The 24,191-nt window shown below is 43.5% G+C and overlaps 1 protein-coding gene across 9 annotated transcripts in view; it reads left to right on the plus strand.

Moving 5' to 3' along the window:
* osbpl8 (oxysterol binding protein-like 8) overlaps positions 1-24,191 on the plus strand; it is a 101,118-nt gene that overhangs the window by 18,836 nt on the left and 58,091 nt on the right. For 7 of the 9 annotated variants that reach the window (XR_011311556.1, XR_011311557.1, XR_011311558.1 and 4 more), the window contains exon 2: positions 3,918-4,013. Coding sequence is in view for 3 of the 9 variants with exons in the window: in XM_069713144.1 (XP_069569245.1) it covers positions 3,969-4,013 (45 nt within the window). In the remaining 6 variants the exon portion in view is untranslated. Of the gene's footprint in view, positions 1-3,917; positions 4,014-15,981; positions 16,041-24,191 lie in introns of those variants that run through there. The other 2 variants (XM_069713148.1, XM_069713147.1) reach the window with 2 other exon arrangements.

Below are 24,191 nucleotides of genomic sequence, written 5' to 3' on the forward strand. Positions count from 1 at the left end.
CTAATGAAGATTATAGCAAGTTAAGAGACAGAGCAGCAAAATCGATTCGACGAACAGAGAAACACTTTCAAGTTTAAATAAGACAATACGCTGTCTGCAGCAACTCGGTCTGTTCATGTTGAAAACAACCGAGGGAGCGCTCTCAGAGATAGGCTTGTTTTTATTTAATATAAGATATTTATTATAGATCACTTTTCATTTCCATGGTTTACAGGGGCATATTTTCCAAAAGGAGGAAGGAAACCTGCTTGTCTTAGCATTTTATTTTGATTACAATCTGTTTGACCTACAAATGAACATTTAGCGTCTTAGAAAGTAATGAGATATATATCGTGGACATCCATGCAGCTTAAAGATGCCAAGATATGAGTTTTTTTGTCACTTTCGCCCGGCGCGACACCTCGCATCACCTTTTGGAACATGTTTAAAACTGAACTTCGAGGGAATCTTAGGTGGCAGTTTTGTGTAGATTGCACTCAGATGGGTGTCGTAATTTCCCTCAAAGGAAAACAAGTGGTCAGACTTCACTGAAGGGTTTCACCACCAGAGAAATACTTTCCCTTCCATCTCTCAAACTGCCGTCGGTGTTGACCAGGTCTCATGAACGGAGCTACAGGTCACCGGTGTCAGTACACATATTTACAAGTGCTGCTTCCTCGCTCCAGAAAACCTCAACTCACCACAAACAAGGACACATGAGGATTAGCATCATGATGCATGCTGGTGCCCACGGAGAACAAATACAGGCCAGTCAGCTGCAGAAACAATGCACATCTATTCATCCAAAAAAAGTAATAAGCTGCAGCAAAATCTAGCCACATGTTCTGCTGAGAACACGTCAGCCAAATACTGAAAATGAAAGTTAACGGCAGTAAAGTGCAGTAACTGTATGACCGGAGCTGAGATACGACACCTTGTGTATCCCAGAGCGATGTTCAGTTATCATTCCTCGACTATATAATAGCAGTAAATGTTGACAAAAATCATAATAATAATAATAATAAAAAAAAACTCTCGCACTGCCACAAAAACATTCTCTGATTTCTCAGTTATTTCCCACCTCGGTGGCGTGGCTGCCGCTCCAGACTGAGTCATGGGATGGTTGCAAAAGCTGGCTTTGAGAAGAAAAAAAGTAGAAAGCATCTGTCTCAGCGAGATGGGTCCTTGAGAAATGAGGCCAGATGAAGTGTGTGCTGGCTGGAGCCGAGAGGCTGCTGGAGCACTGGAGCGTTACTTTAGCCCAACGACTGGTAAAGGGATTTAGTGAGGGTCTCATTGTCAGGATGTCCTCTGTCTGATATTAGGCACTATTTGTCTCTAAAGAGTCTCTTAAACTGCTTACTTCTTGGCACCTTCACAAGAAACCTCTTTGGCTAATATTGGCGTCGGCTCCCCACCCGTTCCCTAAATGACACGAGACTTCATAAATGTGCGTCTGTCTGAAAGTTTCCCCAAGAAGAATGAAGATTTAGGTGTGGATCAGTTTATTAGATCATTTATTATGATTCAACCAAACAGAACCACCTGTTGAAAGCTGCAGTATTTTTCCTCAACACTGGCAGCAGAAGATCTTAATCCTCGCTAGTCTGTCTTTCTCAATTTGGGCTTGAATGAGCTTCACTATGTTTTCATAAGGAATGTACTGCACTGCCTCTGAGCTCTCATTGGTCTGGATGAGATTGCCTTTTCTCTTGATAAAATTACTGATCTCAACAGTGAATAAACTCAAGCACGGGCAAAACCAAAGTATGCATTTTTTTTAATTTTTTTTTTTATCCTTTATTAACATAGCTAATGGTTTAAATATTTTAGTTTTTTAGTTGTTTTTTTTAATTTAATCTCCACAGCTTTATTTGACAAATTGCCCACTAAAGTCATCTAGGTCAGTGAGTAGTGTAATCATAGACTTTATTCCTGAATGAAGCAAAGTGTGACCCAGATTTTTTTTTTGCATTAGAGTCAGTGTGAAGCCCAGAAGTGAAACCTATGTTGGGCACCGTGTTTTCCTTTTGGAGTCAGGACCTTCCAGGTGAGGAACACGCCTCAGACCGAAGCACACTTTCTGAAAGCAGGTCCACACAGGCACTGACATTAGCTGCTTTAACTACGTTGTGATAACAGGGCCGCTGCACTATAATCCTTCTATAAGGCTTCAAATCTTAATCATGGAGCAATCATTTCTTGTATGATCACCACATTAATTAGAGAGCTTGAATTTAAAACCAGAGACAATAATTAAAAAAAAAAAAAAAAAAAAAAGCTATTGACTTAAAATGTTGGTACAAAAGTTGGGACTTTTTGAATCTCAGTGAGTCGGGGATGTTTTTGGAATCAGTGTCTAGCAGCTGTCAGAAGTATTGCCAGTGTATTTAAGGTACGACGGCCTGTAGCCGTGGTCGTTCCCGCCTCAGCGCCACTGAAGCACTTTACTGCCACGTGACACGTGACCACAGTCTGATCAGGTGGACTCTCAGGTGGAGCGAACTAGCTTCATACCATTCAAATATCAACACCGAACAGCAATCAGCATAAGTGGCTGCCTGCTATAATCTTGAAAGCAATTTTTAGAAACAGCCACATGTAGGCAGGAAGCTGCTCCGCCCAAAATATTCTCCCCAAAAGCATGGTGTAATTAACAGATGGTCAAACTTGTTCATGAACTCATGTTGAGCATTTAGCTGGCCCTGGCATTAGAAATGCAAACACTGAGGTCAGGTCTATGTTTTAGTTTGTGTACAGCGATTGTGGAGGGACGGGTGGGAGGGACGGAGAGTCAACTTTGATGATTTGGGAATTCAAAGCGTTGGTTCTCTGTCAGGGTTACCTGTTTTGTTTACATCAGATGATCAAAAGAGGAAGTGACAAAGCATTTGATTTCTAGTCTATAGTTTGTGTTTGTGTCTAATCATATTGATGAGAATCCATATTAATTACAGTTTCTTAGTCAATGTTTCATTTCTTCATGGTGGGCTATGATGAACAGTTTTTAGCGCCACAATCCATAACCTCATTATACATTCATCACATATTTGCCTCAGGGGGATATTTCTACATAATAATTATAGATTTGTTGTCCTTTGATTTATTATTTGAATTATAAAATCTATTTTCGTTTTATCTGCTTGTGCTCGTGTACACAGCAAAGTCACGGGTTGGAGATGTATTTAAAAACAAATGTCCAACAGCTAGGTGAAAAAAATAAAATACAACTTTTCCTGGACACCCGACCCTGAATCCACCAGCAGTCGTTGGGTTCTTTAAGTAACCCACAACAGGTACTCTCACTGATGCTCCCTTCAGTAATTCCCAGGCTGGTCCAGTGGAGCAGCTAAGTGGCAGCCAGCACAAACTTTCCCTGGATAGATAAAGGTTAAAACCGGTGTCACGCTCCAACACTCCACCAGGGAAAACAAGCCGAGGGCCGGCAGAAAAAGATAGATTGAAAGAATGAATTTTTCAGGACTCTCTGGGGAAGCGAGCTGACAGGCAGGCTGATTCTCCGTCCTCCCGCTGGTTGCATCGGAAACAGGCTGTTTATTGACGACCTGGAGCTACAGAACACTTGTTTGGGTGGAGAAGGGCGTGAGGATACGGAGATGAAAATAAGAGTGATCCTTTTTTGTTTTGCTTCCATCCTGTGAACAGCCAGTTAAGCCTGCTTGTCCTGAAGTTTAATAGACGAGGACGACGATGTTGCAAATGAGTCCAGTCATGTCAACTAGCCGTCCCACATGATGTGGGAGGCCACTCTGGACATTTCAGTGCCATTCCAGGCCAAAATGATAACTGCTTAGACTACATGACTGAATATTCAACATATTATACTCTTAAAAACCTTAAAACACATTGCCACGTTGAAAGTTGTATTCATGTCCTCCTGTCGTGACACTTGTTGCTTTCTTTCCTCCTCCTGACAGATATGCAGTCGTCAGGGCAGCACTGACACACCTGACTGGTTTAACACGACCATGGAGTCCTCCTCGGAGTCCCAGCAGGAGCCCGAGAAAACTTTGGTGAGTCATGATTACATATGTAGGGTTAGATTTCAAAACAAGAGGCTGACGCTGTGTTCCAGATGACACACTTCTCTGAGTACACTAACAAATAAGGCTCTTGCATGCGAGGACTCCTACTTTGTGCAGTGCTTGAATTTGGACAGGGTGGATGGCTTCTGTTCAGCAGCAGTCGTGAAAAAGAAAAACTTTTGTGTTGTATTCAGGAACAGCTGCACCTTCCTCACATACCTTATTTGGAAATACCTTACGTCTGTAGCCCCGCCCCCTTCCTCTACTTCCTCTGCTTCCGACTGTTTAGGGTGGAAAGTGTTCAGCGCTTCACACTTCTGTTTTGGACCTGTTTGAGTGCATCATCCTGGTGCTTGTAGTGAACTGCCTGTTTGAACGCACTTATTCACTCAGAATAGTGAGTGTTGGTACACAAGTTCAACATCTGGAACTCGGCATGAGTGGTACTCCGAAATGGGTGTTTGGAAATAACTGATTAATGCATTCAAAAAAATGGTTTGTGGAACTGTTATATTTCAGATATCATGACTGTCAAATAAGAATATTTTATTGAATATTGTGGAATGAAACTCTACTTATTGAATACACAGAGCACATGCCGCATACTGCAGACTCCCCTTGAAATCCAGAAAGTTACCTTAAAGCCACCAGCCTCGCCCGACTGCATCCTGGACCCTGATCGTTTTCCCTATTAGCCGGTGCTCTTATGTCAACCTCCATGTAAAGTCTTCAGTTGGAACAAGTTCCTGTTTCCCGCTGGCGTCCATGACAGGACGTCTGCTCCGCCAGCACTCCCTCTGAACCCTAATGATCAGCCCGAGGTGCTAATATTGCCAAACTGCCTCCGGCTTGTCAGACATCCTACTCTGCTGCATGGCGTTAAACTTGTGTGTGTGTGTGTGTGTGTGTGTGTGTGTGTGTGTGTGTGTGTGTGTGTGTGTGTGTGTGTGTGTGTGTGTGTGTGTGTGTGTGTGTGTGTGTGTGTGTGTGTGTGTGTGTGTGTGTGTGTGTGTGTGTGTGTGTGTGTGTGTGTGTGTCAGTAGATAGACAGGACTGTCACTCTGGCTGCAGATGATTAAAGGTCACATGGGGCTGTGTTCTTTCCTCAGAGCACAGATGGTGATTTAAAAAAATAAATAAATAAAAAAAAAAAGGACAAACCAGCTACTGTTCTTGTTCTTTGTTCTGCGCTGCAATGTATTGCTGCAACTTCCTGTTTGGTGTTGCAGATGTCCTACTAAGGGCAAACCCGGTGCTAAAAATGGCATATTTTCTTTTAGAGACTTTCTGTGGTTTTGTTTTATGATTTCCCACCTAACGATCTCCACAGCAGGTCTCCTCTTGGGCATCTGTGAGAGTCATACATATTTGTAATAAAATAAACAAAAGGGTAGAAACACTGAAAACATACAGCCTATAACCTTTATTTAATCCGGTATCAGATCGTTTCTGCAGGAGAGAATGAATACAACGGAAGCAATCGGCACATTGGTATTAACAGCTCTACAGACATGTTTAATGAGTCCAAACCATTTATATACATTAAATGAGATGAGAGGTTAAGATTTCTCAGATCTTTTTAAAATATCCCATTTATGTGGTGCAAAGTACTGGAAAGCAAGTTCATTGTCTCCTTATTGAGCATCACGTGTTACAGAATGAATGGATTTGGTCTGGTGATGTTTCAGGGGAAGCTTTAGAGGGACGCACCTAACTATGGTGGTGTGTAGTTTTCTGCTTGATGGGACCGAGGACGAGTCGAGTGTTTTAAATGTTATACAGAGGGTTTTGTTATTCGTGGCAAACTGCATCACGTGATTTGAAAGGAGAACAAGCAGCATTCAGGTTCAGGATGTTTCCATCACTGAGCACCGAGCAGTTCTTTTTCTGGTAGAAGAAATCCAATTTTATCTTTCATTTTCATTTTCTGTGCCAGTTTGATAACAGACGGTTCATCGAAATTGAGTTTAATAAACTAGTTATTGAGTTCATTTTTAACAAAAAGTGCCCAAAACATCCCGGCTTCCACATTCTCCAATGTTAATATTCACTGGGCTTCGGGCTGCTGATCCGACTGATGGCCAGATGAAAGATGAAATTGATATGGGTCTATGTGAATAAATCATATCGAGTCTTCTGTGTATTCAGCAGAGGTTTGAGGTTATGTTGAAGGCAGACGGGAACATCCACACGGCTCGAGCTTGAGAAGAGCCACGTACATACAACATTGGATCGTCTGCATACAAAATATCATTTGGAGTGTGTTGTTATATGAATGTTGTTTTCATGGATTGTGAATTTGAATGGAAAACCCTTTGTTTGAACTGTATGTGTACTCGTATCATCAGGAACCTGAAGAATGGGGCAGAAAGTGTCACTCCCAGCCTAAACACACACACACACACACACACACACACACACACACATAAAACATGCTTCCCTCCTCTCAGCTCCCGCTACTGTCACGCTGCCCTTTCATTTCACCTTAATCATAATCCTCAGTAGCCATTTTTGCAGCGAGCTGGAGGGCAATTATAATAGCGGATAACTGTGGTGATAACAGCGCTGGCTTTCTCTCCCACAGGCCTTCACATACAATGAAACACAATGGGAGTGAATGGGAGCGAAGCTCAAAGGTCTCTCCAACTTCTTTGAGTGTTTCTCAAAGTGAGAGTTTTAATAGCAGTGTCTGTTATTAGTGCGAGCTAATTTCCCACCCGGCCTTCTCCGCAGCCTATTTCAGTGACTGCATAATGAAACTGCCGATGCATGAATTGGTTTTAAAGCCACATCGGTGTATTTACTTTTGAATGCTCTTTTTTTTTTTTTTTTTTGAACTGGATGAATTTGCACCTCCTGTGATTTTTTAGCCTGAGTTTCCGGGGCAGTGCGTGATCACCTGATCGCACATTAAAAGCCACCACGGTACCAAGATGCTGTGAGACTTTGATGGACGGTGTTGCCGTCTGGTGAAAGAGCTCGTCGGTAGAGAGGACGCTTCCCAACAGGAGATGAAAGGCTCCGGGAGGCACGCCAGCTTTCTCCCGCTTCTCCCTCCGCTCTGACATCCTCACCGTCATGGGACGCTTCAGGAAGGTTTATGGCAGCCCCTCCCCCCACCCCCACCACCACCACCATTACCATTCACTTGGCTGTCGTTTGCATTGTACGTACTGTAATGAAAGCACTGGCAACCTGCTGTTCAGAATAGGCAACAGTGAAAAGGCACACAGACTACCATTATGCACTTGAACAATGAGGTTTGAGGTAGCTTAGAGGGAGAAGAGGATCCGGGACTATGGGATCATCAACTGAGGGGGATTTGAGCAGCTGAAATGAATGTGGCTCTTGAGTTGCCCATGGCGATGTAACTCACCCCCTGTTTGTTCTACATGAGCTCTTTAGTGGCCAGCAGTATAAGACGGGTCGTTCTGGGAAGCTCCAAGATGTGAATGCAAAGCAGAATATTGCTGTGGAAATATAATGAGCTTAACATCCTCTCATAATTATATATTTTTTTTTAAATATAGTCAAAGCAGGGTTTTGTTTCTGTGAGCAACATATACAGCATCAATAAGATTCCTCTGAATGAACAGTGTGTTTCCATCTACACCAAAAGCCACCAAACATAATCAAACCCATGATAATTAATGATTCAGTTTTTATTTTAAAGAGTCTCTCAACAACGTTAGTTTCAGCATGAATCAGTCGGCACAGTATCACAGTATTAATCACGTAGAGCAGCCGGACATACTTGATAACGCACATCTTTAAAAAAAGACTTCCATAGATGGGAACCAAAGTCACGTCTGCCTCATGTGCTTTTCCTAAATATCTTATCAGCTTTAGTGACATAAACACTTGTATCAACAATGTGTGGAGGCCAAGATTACTTTCATAATCAAAATTGACAAATGTGTAAGCCGGTTGTAAATGGGTTGTTTTCGTGCATGGCAGGATGCTCTCAGTCAAAGGTTTGCCCAGAAATGGGGACGGCAGTCTGCTGGTCCATCACTTTGATATGTCTTAATATATAAGACATGCATGATACCCAGACCATTTTTTTCTAAAAGCTTTTGTGATCCCATTGCTTTTTAATTATTAGCATATTTAATTATGCTCATTAATTAGCTAACATGCAGCTAATCTTTTCGTGCTAATTTACCATGCTAACATGCTAAACTAAGCTGGTGACCATAATAAACATTACACCTGCTAATCAGAAGCATGTCAGCATGCCGACGTTGGGATTCAGCTCAATCTCTGCTAGCATGGCTCAGTGTTTTTTATTATGAAATGCCTAACAAATGTAGCATGGGAGATCTGTAACTTACTTTTTAGTTGGATCCACTTTCTTTTAACCATCCTACAGTGCCCCCAAAAGTATATATATTTTTTTTTTATTGTTTTAGAACAATGAAAAGATCAACAGAAAAAACTCTTTCAATGTCAAAGACATAATAAAATAGAATTGGTGATTTCCTAAAATGCCTTTTAGATACATCTGAACTGGCATCAACCTGTTGCTCCATCGAGACATACAGAGAGATCGAAATATTGTTTCTCACAAACGTATAAATATGTAACAATAAAAACAGACAACAACCACTGTGACGCTTGACTGCAGTGTCGTGCAAATACGGGTCCACAGTGCAAAGATTGTACCCGAGTCTAGTTTCATAAAGTGCTGGAGCTGGATGTGGGTGTGCTCGTGTGATGAAGGGTGAGGGTGAGGGTGAGGGGTGGAGGACGATGTTCAGACTTTGGGGGGAGAGAGTTCAGCATCCCGACAGCCTGATGGGCGAAGCTGCTCCTCAGTCTGGAGGAGGTGACGGAGGCTGCAGTACCTCCTCCCAGAAGGCAGGAGGCTGAAGAGGCCTGTGAGGGATTGTTGAGTCTCCCAACATGCTGACTGCTTTGCGGGTAAGGCGGGTGTTGTCGAGGTCCAGGAGGGACGAGGACCAATGATCCTGCCGGCTGCCTTCACTATGCGCTGAGGCGGTGCAGCTCCCGTTGACCACATTGATCAGCTGGTCAGGATGCTCTCCAGTGATCAGCTGGTCAGGATGCTCTCCAGTGATCAGCTGGTCAGGATGCTCTCCAGTGATCAGCTGGTCACGATGCTCTCCAGTGATCAGCTGGTCAGGATGCTGAAGGAGCACATGACGGCTGGTGTTGACCACACCTCTCTCCCTTTTTATTATGGTCAATTGAGACTTTTATTGTGGAGAAGCTGATGTTTGTACTATCATTGATTTGCCGTAGCGGTAAAGGACAGAACAGAACAAACTCTTTCGATGCCAAAATTTGAAACCATGAATATCATTAATGATGAAGTCAAAGATCAGCTGGAAATCTATATTTGCTTTTGCGTAGGAGTCAAGAAAATAAAAAAAAAGCACCATTTAAAAAAAAAAAAAAAACACCCAGCTGTCCACATGTCACTTTTTACTTAACTTTTCAATCACAGCATCTTTAATCTTTATTCCGTTGCTTCCTACCCAGCAGAACTTTTCCAGGTTCTTAGTACTCAGACCTACAATAACGTGACGGGGATAAGCTGCAGGAGGCTGTCGGGACGCCAGAGGTGAAAATTGGCTTCGGGCTTCTCTTCTGGAGTGAGAAACCGAGGCTGCCTCAGCTCGTGTACGCCGGTGGTCGGACGTAGGGGGCTGTTGACGGAGCGGAGCTGACAGCCCGGGCTGATGAGACACGTCCTCACCCCTGAAGTAAACAGGGAAAGCGAGCTTATCCTCCGCGGCTTCAGCTCTGCCTCAGACGCGAACCAAAGTCGGAAAATGTGCAGTAACTTTTCAAACAGGCTTGACAAAATGAACTTGAGATGATGTGGAGGCAGCTGCAGCTTTTACCAAGCAGGTTTTAAGTGCAGTGGAGAAAAGTGTCTCCTCCCAACATTTGTTTAGTCCTTCGAACACAGAAAAATAAGTCGTTTAGTCAAGAAGACGGTGAGAACGAAAAAGGAAGAGTCATGCAGCGTCACAAAAACTGAATCATTTGTAGAAACGCTGTGTGTGCGCGCCGTAAAAAACATTTAAGTTTGGCCTTTTCAATATACTCCATATAAATAGTTTAAAACACACTTTGGTCCGACTTGCTTTGCTGTCGTCAATCCGTTGTCAGTCAGTGCACACACAAACTGACAGGCGAGCACACACTCCCCTCTATTAGTGTCATTCTTCAGCTTGAGGAGGGTAATATATTTTGTGTCAGCACATGATGGCAGATTTGATGGAGTGCGTTTTCTGCCGGCTTTAATCGTGAGAATTGAGAGGACCGGCAGCCATCCTCTCATTCTGTGTGCTATCATGTATTATACATGTCTCCTTTCAAAAATATGTCCTGTAGCTATCAGCTGCTGGTACTGTATACGGTCTTATATACAGACATATCCATTGTCAAAGGCATTGGAGCATCCATAAATGTATCCTCCATTTATTGCAAAGAATACAGGATGTCATGTACCGCTGGTGCCGTGGAGTAATGTACCTTTTGTTGTGTTCTCCAGAGGTGGAGGAAAAATACAGTAATGCTTCAAAAGGAGCACAGGAAACCTTTAGGTTACTTGTGTAACCCCTGTTCTCTGATAATGAGTGAGGTTTCTCACTATTTCATAGACCGTATATAAAAGTGGACGTAGCGAGCGGGGCTGATACTGAAGTGCTTTAAGCTGGAGGTTGGCTTCAAAAAGCCTCCGACTCCTTAGGCTTCCAATTCAATCGATTTTTGTCCACAAGTTATCATGGTTTTGCTCGCTAACGTCACTCCTTTATATTAGTTTTCTGGCATTAATTAGAAAATATGCTTTAAAAAGCAGGAGTGGGGCGGGGGTTGGGGGAAGCATGCTTGTATGATTGACAGGCCTGTGGTGCAGTCAGGTTACGGCTATCGGCGGGCGGGACGTAGTATCGTCCGGTTTCTGATCAGATGGAGTCAGATCTGCCTCTCGCTCCTCCCCCAGCTCGTCCATATATGGTCACTTCCTGCTCCAAACCGCTTCCAACTAGCAAAGATGGCGACGGACTATATACGAACTCGAGGCTTCATAACAAACGTTCACAAAACCAACGGGTGGCGTCACCGTTGGCAGCTGCAGCTCAAAACTGTAGTCTTGGACTTTTACATATACAGTAGATGAACGTCCGTTACATTCAAGCCTTTGCCAAATCAGTTGACACCATATCTTTACCACCACCGGCCAAACCTCTCTGGATTTCACAACATGTGGATTTCTGTTGTGTGGTGTAACATCCCCACCCTGACCGGATGAATGCACACTGCTCATGCTCAACGCTCAGATCATATGCGACGGAGGCTTGCCGAGCAGACGGACTTCCAGTTTAGCCCGACGCTAACTTCAAATAATCCCATTGTGCAGTTCTGCACTTTCCAAAAAGTTACGGACTGAGTGGATCAAAGTCGAGTTCACGTTGGCTGTGACACCTCTTGTTTCATTTATCCACTACTTTCCAGCAGCGGCAGCAGAAACAGAGCGGTCTATGGCAGAGCCGACGACGCCAGCACATGTCCACAGGGTTTGTGTGATTCCTCTCAGGAGGAGGAACACAAACGTTCCTCACCGCCGGTTGAAGCTTGAAGTTCCCCAGTTGCAGAAGCATTACTAGTGTTGTATCTCGTCTTGTCCGACTTCGTTAGTTTGAATTCTCCGTAACCTGCCTGTTTTATGTTAAACCTTCAGTCCTCCAGCTCTTAGACGGCCCTCTCATTCAATCTGTGGCCCAACAAGACGCCTGCAGGACGCCAAAGTTCGATGGCGTCGATGTTTGTTGTAACTGTTGAGCTGTCATTTCCTGAGATAACGTGACGTTTCCTCTGAAGGGTTCTTGTCTCAGCTGTTTATCTCTGTGACTTCTGATACCGCAACCTAGCATGTGAAGTGGTAAGATAACTTGGTCAATCCCACGGAGGCCAGCACTTCCTGTTTTGAGACTTGGGCTGTCTCTTTCTAGAAAGCTACCGCAGAGTTGGTCAGAAATAGCTTAGTTTGCATGGCGTCCTTAAGTTCTCAGTTCAATGTTAAGCAATGCAGCCTTTTGAGGGTTTATTGAGGTTTGTAACTTTCGTACTGATGAATGTGTTGTAGCCCAGCACCTGGAAACACTGCAGTTAACATCAACTGCTTTAAAGGAAATTATATTTGGAAGTCTACCGTTGGAAAAGCTGAAGAATTAATAAATCTATATTTTCACTGCCATTTGTATGAAAAGCAGCATAAATGAGTGTTTTTAGAAGCTCTGCTTGCTTTTTTTTTATGGTCATGTATCACCAGCACACTATACAAAATCATCATTGACGTCAGAAACCTCATTTACATATAAACAGATAAAGACAGGCTGTTCTCCTAAAATGTGCGTGTGACTAAACCCATCCATTTTTGTTATATCATTCTCAAACAGGGGAAGGTGTGAGTCATTTATTTAATTCCCCTTTCAAATGAATTTGACAAAGTTCTGCTTTCAAAATGCTCAACGTTTTCGGTAGAAAATGTGTAAAACCAAATTCCTCGCTCACACAACATGTCCTGTTTTTGCTGCCGTCATTACCGCACGCAGTTGCTCTGTTTCTGCTCTGAGAAAACCCTCGTCGAAGACTGAATCCCACTCAGCAGGAGTTTCCTGCCTGCGGCTGAACTTTTTAGTCGAATTAAAATTGCTATCGATTGCAAATGAGCGTCACATTTTTGAGTGCGATGATGAGTTCTGCTGTTTTCCGGCTCTTTGAAGGATGTCCCGGGTTGTTTTACTTTTTTCTTTTACATACTTTTCTTCGTCAAGACGAGAACAATTTTGAACCCCCACGATGCGAATCACAGCCGACCTCTCCCAGCGGGCGCGACGCTGACCGCCTCCTTTCAACTGCTTTGTTCTGTTCTGAAGTTTCCTCTGCTGCAACAGAGCAAATATTTAATAGTAAAAAAAATAATAATAATAATCTTTTTTCAGCTTTCGCACTTCTTCAGTTCCATTAAACACACAATTTGAGGGTCGGCCCGGGAGGACGGGCGGAGTGCGTTCCACCTGCTTGTTCACGGGAAAAGTGCCACAAAAATAAATTTGTCGCAAATGAGAAACGGAGGCCCAGAGAGAAGTTCATTTGCTGGCTGCTTTCTCACTTCCACACAGCTGGCCAGTCATTGTGTGAAGTTGGTGTGAATAATGGATTGTTGGTTTCAGGAAGGAGCAAACACAGGAGGGGAGCTTTCCAAAGCTGTCCAACCACCTGACGGGCAGTTTGGAGAGAAATATGAAGCCGGTCTTTGACGGTTTAAGACTGAAAAGTTGGTATTGATGGCCTTTAACACTAGTGAGCCGTGCTCATGTGTCACGAGGCCGCACGAACGCTGGCGTGACCTGCAGAATATACAATATTTTTTCAATATATATTGACGGCCATTTTTCTAGCAGTAACGAGTCATTAAACGCAGCGGAGCTTATATAAATGGAGGCAGAAGCCAGACACTATACTTCATAGTTTTCCACTGCACTGACGCAACATCACTAATAATCCTGCTAATGCTGTTTTATTTCCTACCAAAAAGTCAAACAGTTAAAAACAGGATTATTGTTGGTGAGATGCACTGAATGTTCATGGCCAATAACTTAACTTCCTTTTTTTTTTTTCCTTTTTTTGTACCGTCAGCTCTCGTCTGCCTTAGTTTTGGAACAGCAGCTGTTCTCAGAGGGGAAAAAAAGCCCTGAGAAACCTACCGAGGCTTTTTCATAGGAGCTAAAGAACCCAATATTTCTTGTAGTAGTTAGTGGAAACCAAACCGGAGCTAAGTGAATAAATATCAGATGTACATTAGTTATGTGGCCAGAAATACAAGTCTAGATGACTAATGATGTCGCTTTGGATGTGTAAATAGGCAACTGTTCAACATATTCGGCGTAACGTCTGGAGAAGCTTATTTTGCTTCCACCAACGATTCAAATTCTAAGTTGTTATCGCTAGTTAACGTTTGTTTCTAGAGCGTAGAGGACGGATTACATCAGACGATATTTTCCTACCACAGAACACACTGGTGTCGGGGGAATATGTTCGCAGGTGTGCGCTGATATTTCAAATATCCTGGGGTAGATTAGTAATGTTTCTATTTGTGTCATCTATCATTATTAAACTCCCACTGTTTCAGTGCACTGATGTGAGTGTGGACATCAAACTGTAAAATACCTTTTCTCTGTTACATTTCTTTATCACAAGTATCAAAATGTCTTTATTTGAAGGATCATTTAAAAAAAAAAAAAAAAAACTGTTTATTGAGCTTGTATATTCATTACCTATATGAATAATATAGACCGCTAATAATAATATATTATATTTTGGCCGATATATTAATTCCAGAATTCTTTTGCTTCTTAATATCGGTATCGACATCTGCCCCAAAAATCCAGTATCAGTGGGGCTCTTGTGCTTCGACGTCAGTGACTCTTGTTTTTCTTGTCAATTTCAAACTTTAATCACAAACTTGATCTGACTCCGATAGAACGAATCCAAATCAACGAATCAACCCACAGCAGCTGCTGATGTTTACTTCATACCCAAATCAGCGTGCATTGACGTGATGTAAACTCGACTTCTTCTTGGCCTGAATGCCGGCTGGTTTCCCGGCAACCTTGCAGTGATAACGTGTGATCGCCTGACGCTTCACAAAATGTCGAACTATTTCTTGAAAAAAAAAAAAAAGAAGAAAAAGTACCTGGCAGCAGACCGATTTGTTGATCTGCTTGCAAAACAAAATGTCTCAAAGCAGATGGTGGCTGTTGGAGTGGCTCGCCACACAGACGAACGTTTCTGCACAAACTCGCTTTTTTCTCAAAGTGCAGTTGTTCTGTCACCAACAAGTTTGTGGTGATTTTTAGATTTGCTGAGAACAACATTGGGTTGTACTCGTGTAGCGTTTCTGAGAGCAGCTACTGCTGACTGTACTTGTACATCCCTCCTTTTGTTTACTCTAACAAACATGTTGAAGCTTTTGAAAAATAAACAGCGCAGATGTGTTTGTTGATTGGACTTCAGTCAAGTCTTGTTTTGCGGATTGTTTTTGCTCTCATTTGAAGATCAGACTCAAATGTAATTGAATCCAGTGTGTTGCTGCTTCGATAAACAACTTCTGGTTATTGAACGACTCTTTCACATTTCTACATTCCCTCCACATACTTCATTGTTTCTTCAAATGCTCCCAATTATAACGCGTATGAAGAGTCGAGCAGGTTAATGGAAACCGCAGCAGAGGGCAGAGTGCGTCCTCCTCCGCGGGGAGATCGGCTCGGCCACTTTGGTTTATTGGTGCAGAAAAGGGCCTCCGTCAACAAGAGCACGTGGAAGAGCCGTGTGGTTACAGTAGCCGCGATGGAGGCGAGCGCTGGCCTCCGTCTCGCACTGACGACTGCTTCACTACTCTGTTTTAATTGCGGCCTCCAGTTGAGTCCTCCGCGGACAGGAGACGGCCTGCTTCCTCGTTTGTGTGTCAGATGATGTTTTGCCTGACAAACACGTTTTGTTTGTTAAATCGTCTGTTAGGAGGCCAAAGAGAAGGGGGGGGGGGGAAGGAGTCGGGAGAAAAGATTGAACATAGATGGAGGGATTGAGAGATGGCAGGAGGCAAAATCATAAATGCTTTTAAGGACCGATAAAAGCAGAGGTTGAGTGAAACATGCCGGTGATGTAACAACTATTCAGCAGAAAAACCCCAAAACATGATGAGGAGACGATGAAGACTCAAAAAGAGGAAGGAGCGCTTATCGGAAAGAGAGAGAGAGAGAGAGAGCGAGGGAGAGAGAGGCTCGCGCTCTCTCGCTTGCCTGTCCTCGCTGCCTTGTCTCCTCCTTTCAGCGGTGTGTGGGTGTGGGTGTGGGTGGGTGGGTGGGGGGAGAGAGGGGGAGACGGGCTGAGCTCACTGGCTTGTTGTACCCGGTTCAGTCTGACTGAGAAGCGGCAGCAGCGTCGAGCTCACCTCCCTCCACCGACTGACACACGGTACGCATTTCCTCTCTTTCTGTAGGCTGACCGTAACGCTGTCGGTGTGTGTGTGTGTGTGGGGGGGGGGGGGGCTGAAGTCGATCAAACCGCGGATGGAATTTTAGCTTCGGAAAGATCATGTGTTGTTTCCACTCCACGGGCTCAGTTTGCTTCGTATGTTGTCACTGAGCTCACGCGCCTCTCAAAGAGATTACAGATTAGATTATACTGCTTCTATTAGCATGACAGAGAGAGAGAGTTGTATTTGTTACTTCAAGTGTCTTCACAGAATTCCTTGCATGTGTATTAATAAGGACGGCTGCTGCAGGCTGATAGTTAAAGCATGGATCCTAATGGGGGCGGGGGGGATGGCTGCAGCCTCTGGTCGTTTGCAAGCAGCTACAGACTTGGATTCAAGTACATGTCAGCAACATAATAGCTCCTTAATGTAAATGTAACCTCCTCCAGTCCAGTTGAAACCCTCATGAAGCCGCCGCCGACACAATGAAGTGCTTTTATTTTTCAAACTGGAAATCAAAATCGATTAACAGCAAAAATAGCAATCAAGAGTCTTAATTGCTTAATTGACCATGTACAGTGCTCATTCTAATGCAGCTACATTAACTAATTATCTATTGCAGTTACATAACAGCAGTTTTCCAGGAATGGTTGTGTTTTTGTTTATCTTTTTTCTTCTTCTTCTTCTTCTTCCATAAAAGAAGCTCTGCAGGAGTCTTGGCTGCATCCTAAAGGGTGCAGTGAGTGTAATCACACTGACAGTACGAGCCGGAGCCTGTGCTCCTTCACTCACAACAGCTGCTCTGGAGTCTGACTTCATGCTGCTTCCTAAAACAGGAGAGTCATTTTGGAACAAGTGTTCAAAAAGTCTCACACGGAGGTCTGAAGGGACTTTTCAGTCCTGAATCCAGCAGAACACTCGAGTTGTCGTATAAATTATAGCCTGCAAATGCAAAGCTTTTCATCAGTGGGCCAAATGCTCAGTCATCATGGTGTTACTTCATTAGGCCAAAGAATAGTGACTCAACAGAATCTTTTTTACAACATCAAAGATTATAATAGTCTTTGAATATAAGAAGAACTCTGCAGCCCGTTTCTTCTAATCTACGAAAAGTTGCAAATGGATCCTTTTTGCATTCGTTACCGACGGCATGCGAGTTAGCTGTTAGTATTTCAGCAGTTAGCCAGGAGCTCATGCTAAACTGTGATGAATTTAACAGGCTGTATTATTGACGGTATATTAAAGTGGATGTCGCTTCCAGGTCTGAAAAACAAGGCTGACGCAGAAGTGCCTTAAACTGCAGTACCACTGAGAGCCGCTAGGGGTTGAGTCCAAAAAGGCCCTGGCTCCATTGACTCCCATTCAACTTCTCTCATGAAATAAAAAGTCAATATATTTCTTCTTCTTAGTGTTCTGGTGGTCCATCTGAAAATAACCACAACATTAATTAAATATTAGACCTCAAAAGGCGGTACGTTTGGGGACGTGTCCGTTTGATTGACAGGCCTGTGGTGCAGTCAGGTTTCTGCTATCAGTAGGCGGAGCATAGTGTCCTCGGGTTCCCGATTACACCGAGTCAGATGCACCGCTCCAACTGGTCCAAATATGACCCCCCACCCCCTCTCCAAAATATCAAGATCTTCATAACGTCAGTTCACAAAGTGTTGGCTGAGGTCACCGTTGGTTGCAGCTTCATATCTGTGTGCAGCATCTTAACCGCCCCTCTTAAAAACGTGATCACGTATCTTTTAATTGGAACCTCCTGCTGGACACAAACGTACAAGATCTCCGAACGAGACGGAGACCCAGCTGTGATCAGCCGGTGGTACCGTCTCCTCCCTGTTGGGCTGATCCTCAATGGGGCTGCTGGAGTTTCCATGTCAGACGTAGAGCTCATAGATGGAGCATTATCCTAAAATGTACACGGAGTATTTTTTTCACCTCGGCTGTTCAAAAGTAGGTCGATTTGACCGTTTCATCTGATGTGGTGAAGTTCAGCACAGCAGTCGTAGCTCTTTAACGTTACTCCCACCCTCCTTCTCAAGAACATATGCCACCCCGAGTTGTCCCGCCCCCTGCTGTGATGAAACGGAGACTCCACTCTGCGTGAGGCCCGTGGTGGACCGACAAACATTTTTTAGACTAACTCCAAAAAACGTTTCCTTTAATTTCCAGTGACTCGTCCTGATAATATTGTTGTGTTATTCTGAGAGTCTAGTCTGCGAACAGCCTCCTGTCATTGACTGCCTTACTATTGACTCACTAAAGCGCTGCCTGGAGTTACTTAAAGCCTTATTGATATCACTTATGGCAGCTCGTTATTTTCTCTGCATCTAAAAAGTGCTACTTTAAAAAAAAAAAACCATTCAAGGCTGTTAAGTATTTAAACTTATGAAAAGGATGTAGCGGTGGTTGCTGTCAGTGGAAACCGTCTTTAAATGGTTTCAAAAAGCAGAAATGCAACGAATACTAAAAATGAAAAGGACCCTAAAGGCTTCCAGTCCAAGCTGTCTTTGTTTTTACCTTAACTTTATGTTGAAGACGTTGCTGCAATGATCCAACTGTTTCTTTCCATTCGACTTCTCTCATTAAATCCAAAGTCGATACATTTTTATGTTATTTTGGTTTTGTTGGCTAAAGTCACTCCTTATTATTCGTTTTCTGTCGGTTCATCTGCAAATAATCTCATCATTAATTAGAAATAAGGCCTCAAAATGCTGTGTTTTGGGGGGCGTGTGCTTGATTGACAGGCCTGTGGTTGAGTCAGCGTGCTGCTGTAGGTGGTCAGGACGTAGCGTCCTCTGGTTTTCAATCAGATGGAGTCAGATCACAGCTCGCTTCTCCACATCTGGTCCAAATATGATCCCTTCTGACCTCGGACCGCTCCGAGCGACGGCCAAAACCTGAACAGGAGGCCTCATACAGCTGTTCACAAACCACTGGATGACATCACTGATGGTTCACCTCGACCACATCCTAACCCACAGATATCGTTTTCATATTTTTAGAGTCGGTGTGATTCACACCTCCCGAGGATATAATGATTACTGATGTCCATCAGGAATAAATGTCCAAAATCCACGTAGCAGTCGTAGGAAAAAGATGCTCCTCATTCCTTTCATGAGAAGTCTCTGTAACAGTGATCCACTGATAGTTGTCGTCAATGTGCACATTGTGAACAGGAACTGCCAGTAATCCATTCAACATACTCTTCATGGTGCCAGTTGGCCACCTTGTGAACAATAGGCTTTAAAAATGACAGAGCTCCACTTGTAACCCGCGGCTACTGACTCTATGATAGCATTATACTTCCTGTTTACATCCCCCAAAGCCCCAAATTAAAGGACCTGTCGTTCCAAAACTTCGACCACAGACGTCAGAAAAAGAACGTGACAAAAATCACGAGTGTTAAAGCACTTTGAGAGACCGCAGCCTGGAAAAGGAACTTTATAAATCAACTTGCTTTCCCTTAACTTTTTACATAAGTAAGCCTTAACAATCTGATCTGTTCTTGAGGAGGCCCACGATGTCAGACTTCCCAAAAGCGGTTATTAAAACAGTATTAGTCCGTCCCTTGAATTTGTCTGCTATAGAAACGCCTTCAGGGCAGCAGGATAGTTAACAGGAGCAGATTCTGGAGTCGCTGTCAGACGGTGTCTCAGCCATCCAGTGATGCTTCATGTTCCTCCAGCACGCTGGTAAGAAGCTGCACTGACCGAGGAGTTTTTTGGGGATTGTAGTTGTGAGGCTTTTACCTGCTTATTCCCCTGAACTCAGTCCGTCGCGTCCGTCTGCTCGGTTTATCTGACTTCCTGATTCGATCATGTGTGCTTGATCTTTGTGCTTCCGTTGTGGTAAACATGGTTAAACGGTTCCTTTTTTGACCGCCTTGTGTTTATTGTTATTTCCTACTTTTTGCTGCAGCCTACAAAGTTAATACCGCCTGCTGTGTTTTAGTCATTAACTTGATGAATCCTCCTAATTCCTATTTTAACTATTTCACCTAAAGTGTCCGTAGCTGGAGGAGAATGCATTTCTTCTCCTGATTGAAGGAGTTGCTGACGCGGCGAGGTTTTGTACGGCCGGCAGCACGCGGGCGCTCTGTTTGGAAAGTCGACCGGATTGTCTTTGTTTTTCCCCGACTGACTTCCTGCCCGGCCGTTAGAGCTAATGTACCAAAGGAATACGTGGCAATACTTATAGATGGTGCGTAGTTTTATATCGGTGTGTTTGAAGAAGCGTTAAAAAGTTGAGAAGTTCGGCCTGCTCAGCATCACGTTGGTCTTATCAGGGACCAGGAAGGAAGTGTGAACTCTGCTCAGTTTGTATTATTCTGCATCTGGCTGCTTGCCGTTTGTCTTCCTCGGCAGTTTGACACATAAACCACTGAGACTGAAAGAGAAGTCGGTCTGATCCACTGCAGGATCGAAGCTCCTCCCTCTCAGCTTCTGAAATGAACGAGTACGCTGGATAACCCGGTGAATCGTGGCAGTGCATCGTGGCGGTGCAGCCCGGACCCGTGCCTTTCTTTGGACAGCATCTTGGCCGATGGACCTCACTCTCTGGGCCCATACGATAAAACATTTGAATTTTTTGCGCCTGTTCTGGTACCACTCCAGCTGAAAATCAGCCGGCCCGTGAGCGGCACCAGGAGCGCTGCTCAGACCTCCCTGCCCGCCTGAACTGGGGCTCCGGCCGTGGACCTTCCTCTCGCTGACAGATGTGTGAGTTGTTTGGTGGATAAAGCGGTTGTAACACCACTGGCCTGGACTCGGTGGTTTCACACTAAGCCGGTGCTCCGGGGGAGGATATGTGGTTTCCGCTGAATTGCGGAACCGTGACTGTTTGGAATATACAGTAGAAATTGCTGCAAAATTTGGCATCGCACAAACGAAGTGTGCAGGACCCTCAGTTCTACTATGACATTTTATTCTACTGCTCCCACTACAAATTGTCTCCTGTAATCTATGTATGGGTAAATCCAGGAACCTTTTTTATTGTAAATTATTTGAATATCAAATTGAAGTATTTTGCATTTTTTAACTTCATTTCCTTTGTAATCCAGAAAGTATTCCTTTAAGTTTATCGTTCCATACGTCACTTGTTCATCACTTCACGTTCATGACAGAATAGAAAGAAGAATCAGTGTCATGTATCTTTCACTCGAAGTTGTTTTTATCGACCTGTTTTCTCTGTGGTTTGTGCTTCGGGGCCTAATGTGGCAGGTTGTCTTCTGAGGGAGTCTTGAACCACACGAGGCACTTATCTGGATGTTTAACATGCCGCTTGAGTGTTTTGTTTTCTCTACGTCTACTAGAAAAAGCCTGAAGCCGCTGGATTGATCAGCTTCACAGTTCCTGCACTCGGGTTTAGAAATGAGTCTTTGCACAACATCACATTACACGATATTAGTGATGTCATGACAACTGATACTTTGGTACCAAGTCCATACCAAAATCCTGAACTGGTGGTACTGGAGATGAGGATTGTAGTAACTGGACAATAAAAACAAGATGCAGAATGGCAGCAGCAAGTGCTGCTGCAGCAACGGATGTGACTTTTGGGGGCGGGAAAAACACAGATTTGTGTATGTAGATATTTATTGTTTGATTCGGATGATCAGGGACAGATATAGGCGAAGAAAAGCCAGAATGTGAATGGCCTCAGAAGATTTGGAACGAACGCTGGAGACACCTCGGACATATTTAAGCAGCTCAAAGACATCCAGATCTGAAAATGACATCACTTCACTGTAAAGCCGCTTTTAAAAGCAGGAAAAGAAAAGCATTTACGCCTCATGAAGAGACCCAAAATCTATATGACAATATCCTGATGTCGCAATATGGATATGTCGCCCCCGTCCTGCACCGGTACCGAGGTGAGTTTAATTCGGTGTGTGCTTTGCCGCTCTCATACTTTCTCAGAAGCCCAAATATGTATGAATGCCTGCGTGTCGCTGTGCTGCTGCGACCAGCTGGAGCTGCAGCCCTGTTTTGATGTCAGGAGATTTCAATTAGTGCTGATCCTGTCAGGAAATAAGGCTGAATAGAATCCTCATTCTGTCATGCGGCAGTCTGAAAGGACTTCTGCCTCCTACAGAACTGGTCTTTTCAGCGAAGGTCCGGGTCAGACACATCCTCACAAGACCTCGCTTGTATCAGGCGGCTTAACTAAAGCTGGCACAGAGAAGGAAGCCAGATATCATCACGTGCTGTTTTACTGGAGTCTACGAGAGGAGTTGTTCGAGTGGCTTTTGGTGGAGGGTAAAAGTCCTCGGCGTTTTTATGAGGCTGCTCCGAGCTGCAAAGGATGATGGAGATTTGGTTTTTTTGGATTTCGTGAAGTGCATAAGGTGTTTTAATGAGGAAAGTTCAGAGTTTGACTGACATTTCTTTGACATGCTGCAGGCCGAGTTACACTTATTAATCCTGTTGCTAAAATACACTATACACTACAATCTATAAATCCTATGATACATGCACTCGTCATTAATTAGTCCCTCCAGGAAATCGCGCTCTCGCAACAATTAACACAAATTTAAGCAAAGTCGGCACTATTTGCGGGAGCTTCCAAATATTGTCAAATTCCCACGGTTTTTCCACAAAAAATGTCATCAGCAGAATCTGTGCTGAAAGTATTACGGCATAAAGTACGTCTTTGCAAACAAAAGGGACTTTATTAACAAAAATATCTCCTCATTTCCAATCAGAGAGGCTTTGCCTGTTTACTGTACTTAAATCTGAACTCTTATTCAAATCTGTGCACCGAAGGAAACCGGAACAAGTGGAACAACTTTGTACTTCAATGCTTATTATAAATGGAAGTGATTACATATTATGGTATGCTAAAAATGCTCAAATTATGCTGAAATTTTAGACACACGTCAACTTGAGACTCCACGTTGTTTTTGTGCGTCCAGCAGGTCTGTGTGTTTCATTAACATGAATCAAACAACATCTAAAGCTTTTATTTTGACAGCTGATGTCGTCGTCGTTTCTATATTAGTCACAGGTGGTCTGTTCTGGAAAGCTGCGTCGTTTTTAGGATTTCCTTTGGTAACGTTTAGCCCCGTGGTTTCTCTTTAAGTTCAATAAATAAATTAAAAAAGATTACAACTACAATATTTCTGTGATGTGCAGCATGATTATGGTCAAAGGAAGTGATTACATATTTAATCCTTTATCAGATAGTGCTTAAAAAAAAAACACATTTTTCTTTTTGGACCTCAATTTTCCGCAGAATCTGCAAATTACATCACAGTTTTTTCAAAAATCCGCCAAAAAAAACAAGCATTTTTGTTCACAATGATCACAAAAATAACTGGAGGGACCAATTAGTTTCAGTCGCAACGAAGGTCTCGGCCGGGCTTCATGAACACCGGTGATCAATCCAGTGACTCAGCAGCCGCTGTTAGAAACACGTGTGCAGAAGGTGGGAGGCTTGTGGAAGTGCTTCACCCGCAGCGCGATATAATATTAATAAGTCAACATTTCACGTCCACATATCGAACAGTTAGTCTGTGAAAATGTCTTTTATTGATCTCCAGTGAGAACTGCTGCGGCAAAGAGCCGAGCACAGAGTAGAAGTAGAACACCGATATTAAAAATGAATATCTTGATCTATTACATTAGCTCCTGCTGCGTGAATAACCACTCGCTAACTGACCAATTAAAGCTCCTGCGGTCGATGTTTCTCCGTGAAGAAAAGGTCAAACGAGAAGGTAACACGGTGCTGAAGCGGTATCACCAGACACGGTGCTTTCGTGGACTTTCAGCTCGTTGTTTTGATTCACCGGCAGCTCTCCGATCGGCGACATCTTCAGATACAGAAGAAGGTGGCGACCCAGAACATCATTTTAAAGTAACGCTTTTCTGATTCTCTCTTCTTTCTGCTCAACGTGTAAGTAAGCCATCCACTTTACAAACAGATGATTGTTTTTGTGCTGCCAAAAAAAATAAAAAATAAAGTCAGGTTTAAGCTAACGCTACACAAACCAACATGTTTTTAAAGAGACGCATTCAAATCCGATGTGTTTTTAAAGTTCTTAAGATTCTCGTGTCGTCTGACGGGTTTACTTCACGCGTGTTTCCTTCCACACGCTTCCCGGTGCTTTGGTTTTGGGAACGGTGAGAATCACAAGCTTCGGCCTT

Source organism: Brachyistius frenatus, unplaced genomic scaffold (genome assembly GCF_029030835.1).
Source record: "Brachyistius frenatus isolate BFR_SWC_R1_liver_20210118 unplaced genomic scaffold, ASM2903083v1 Contig_116, whole genome shotgun sequence".
Lineage (NCBI taxonomy): Eukaryota > Metazoa > Chordata > Actinopteri > Embiotocidae > Brachyistius > Brachyistius frenatus.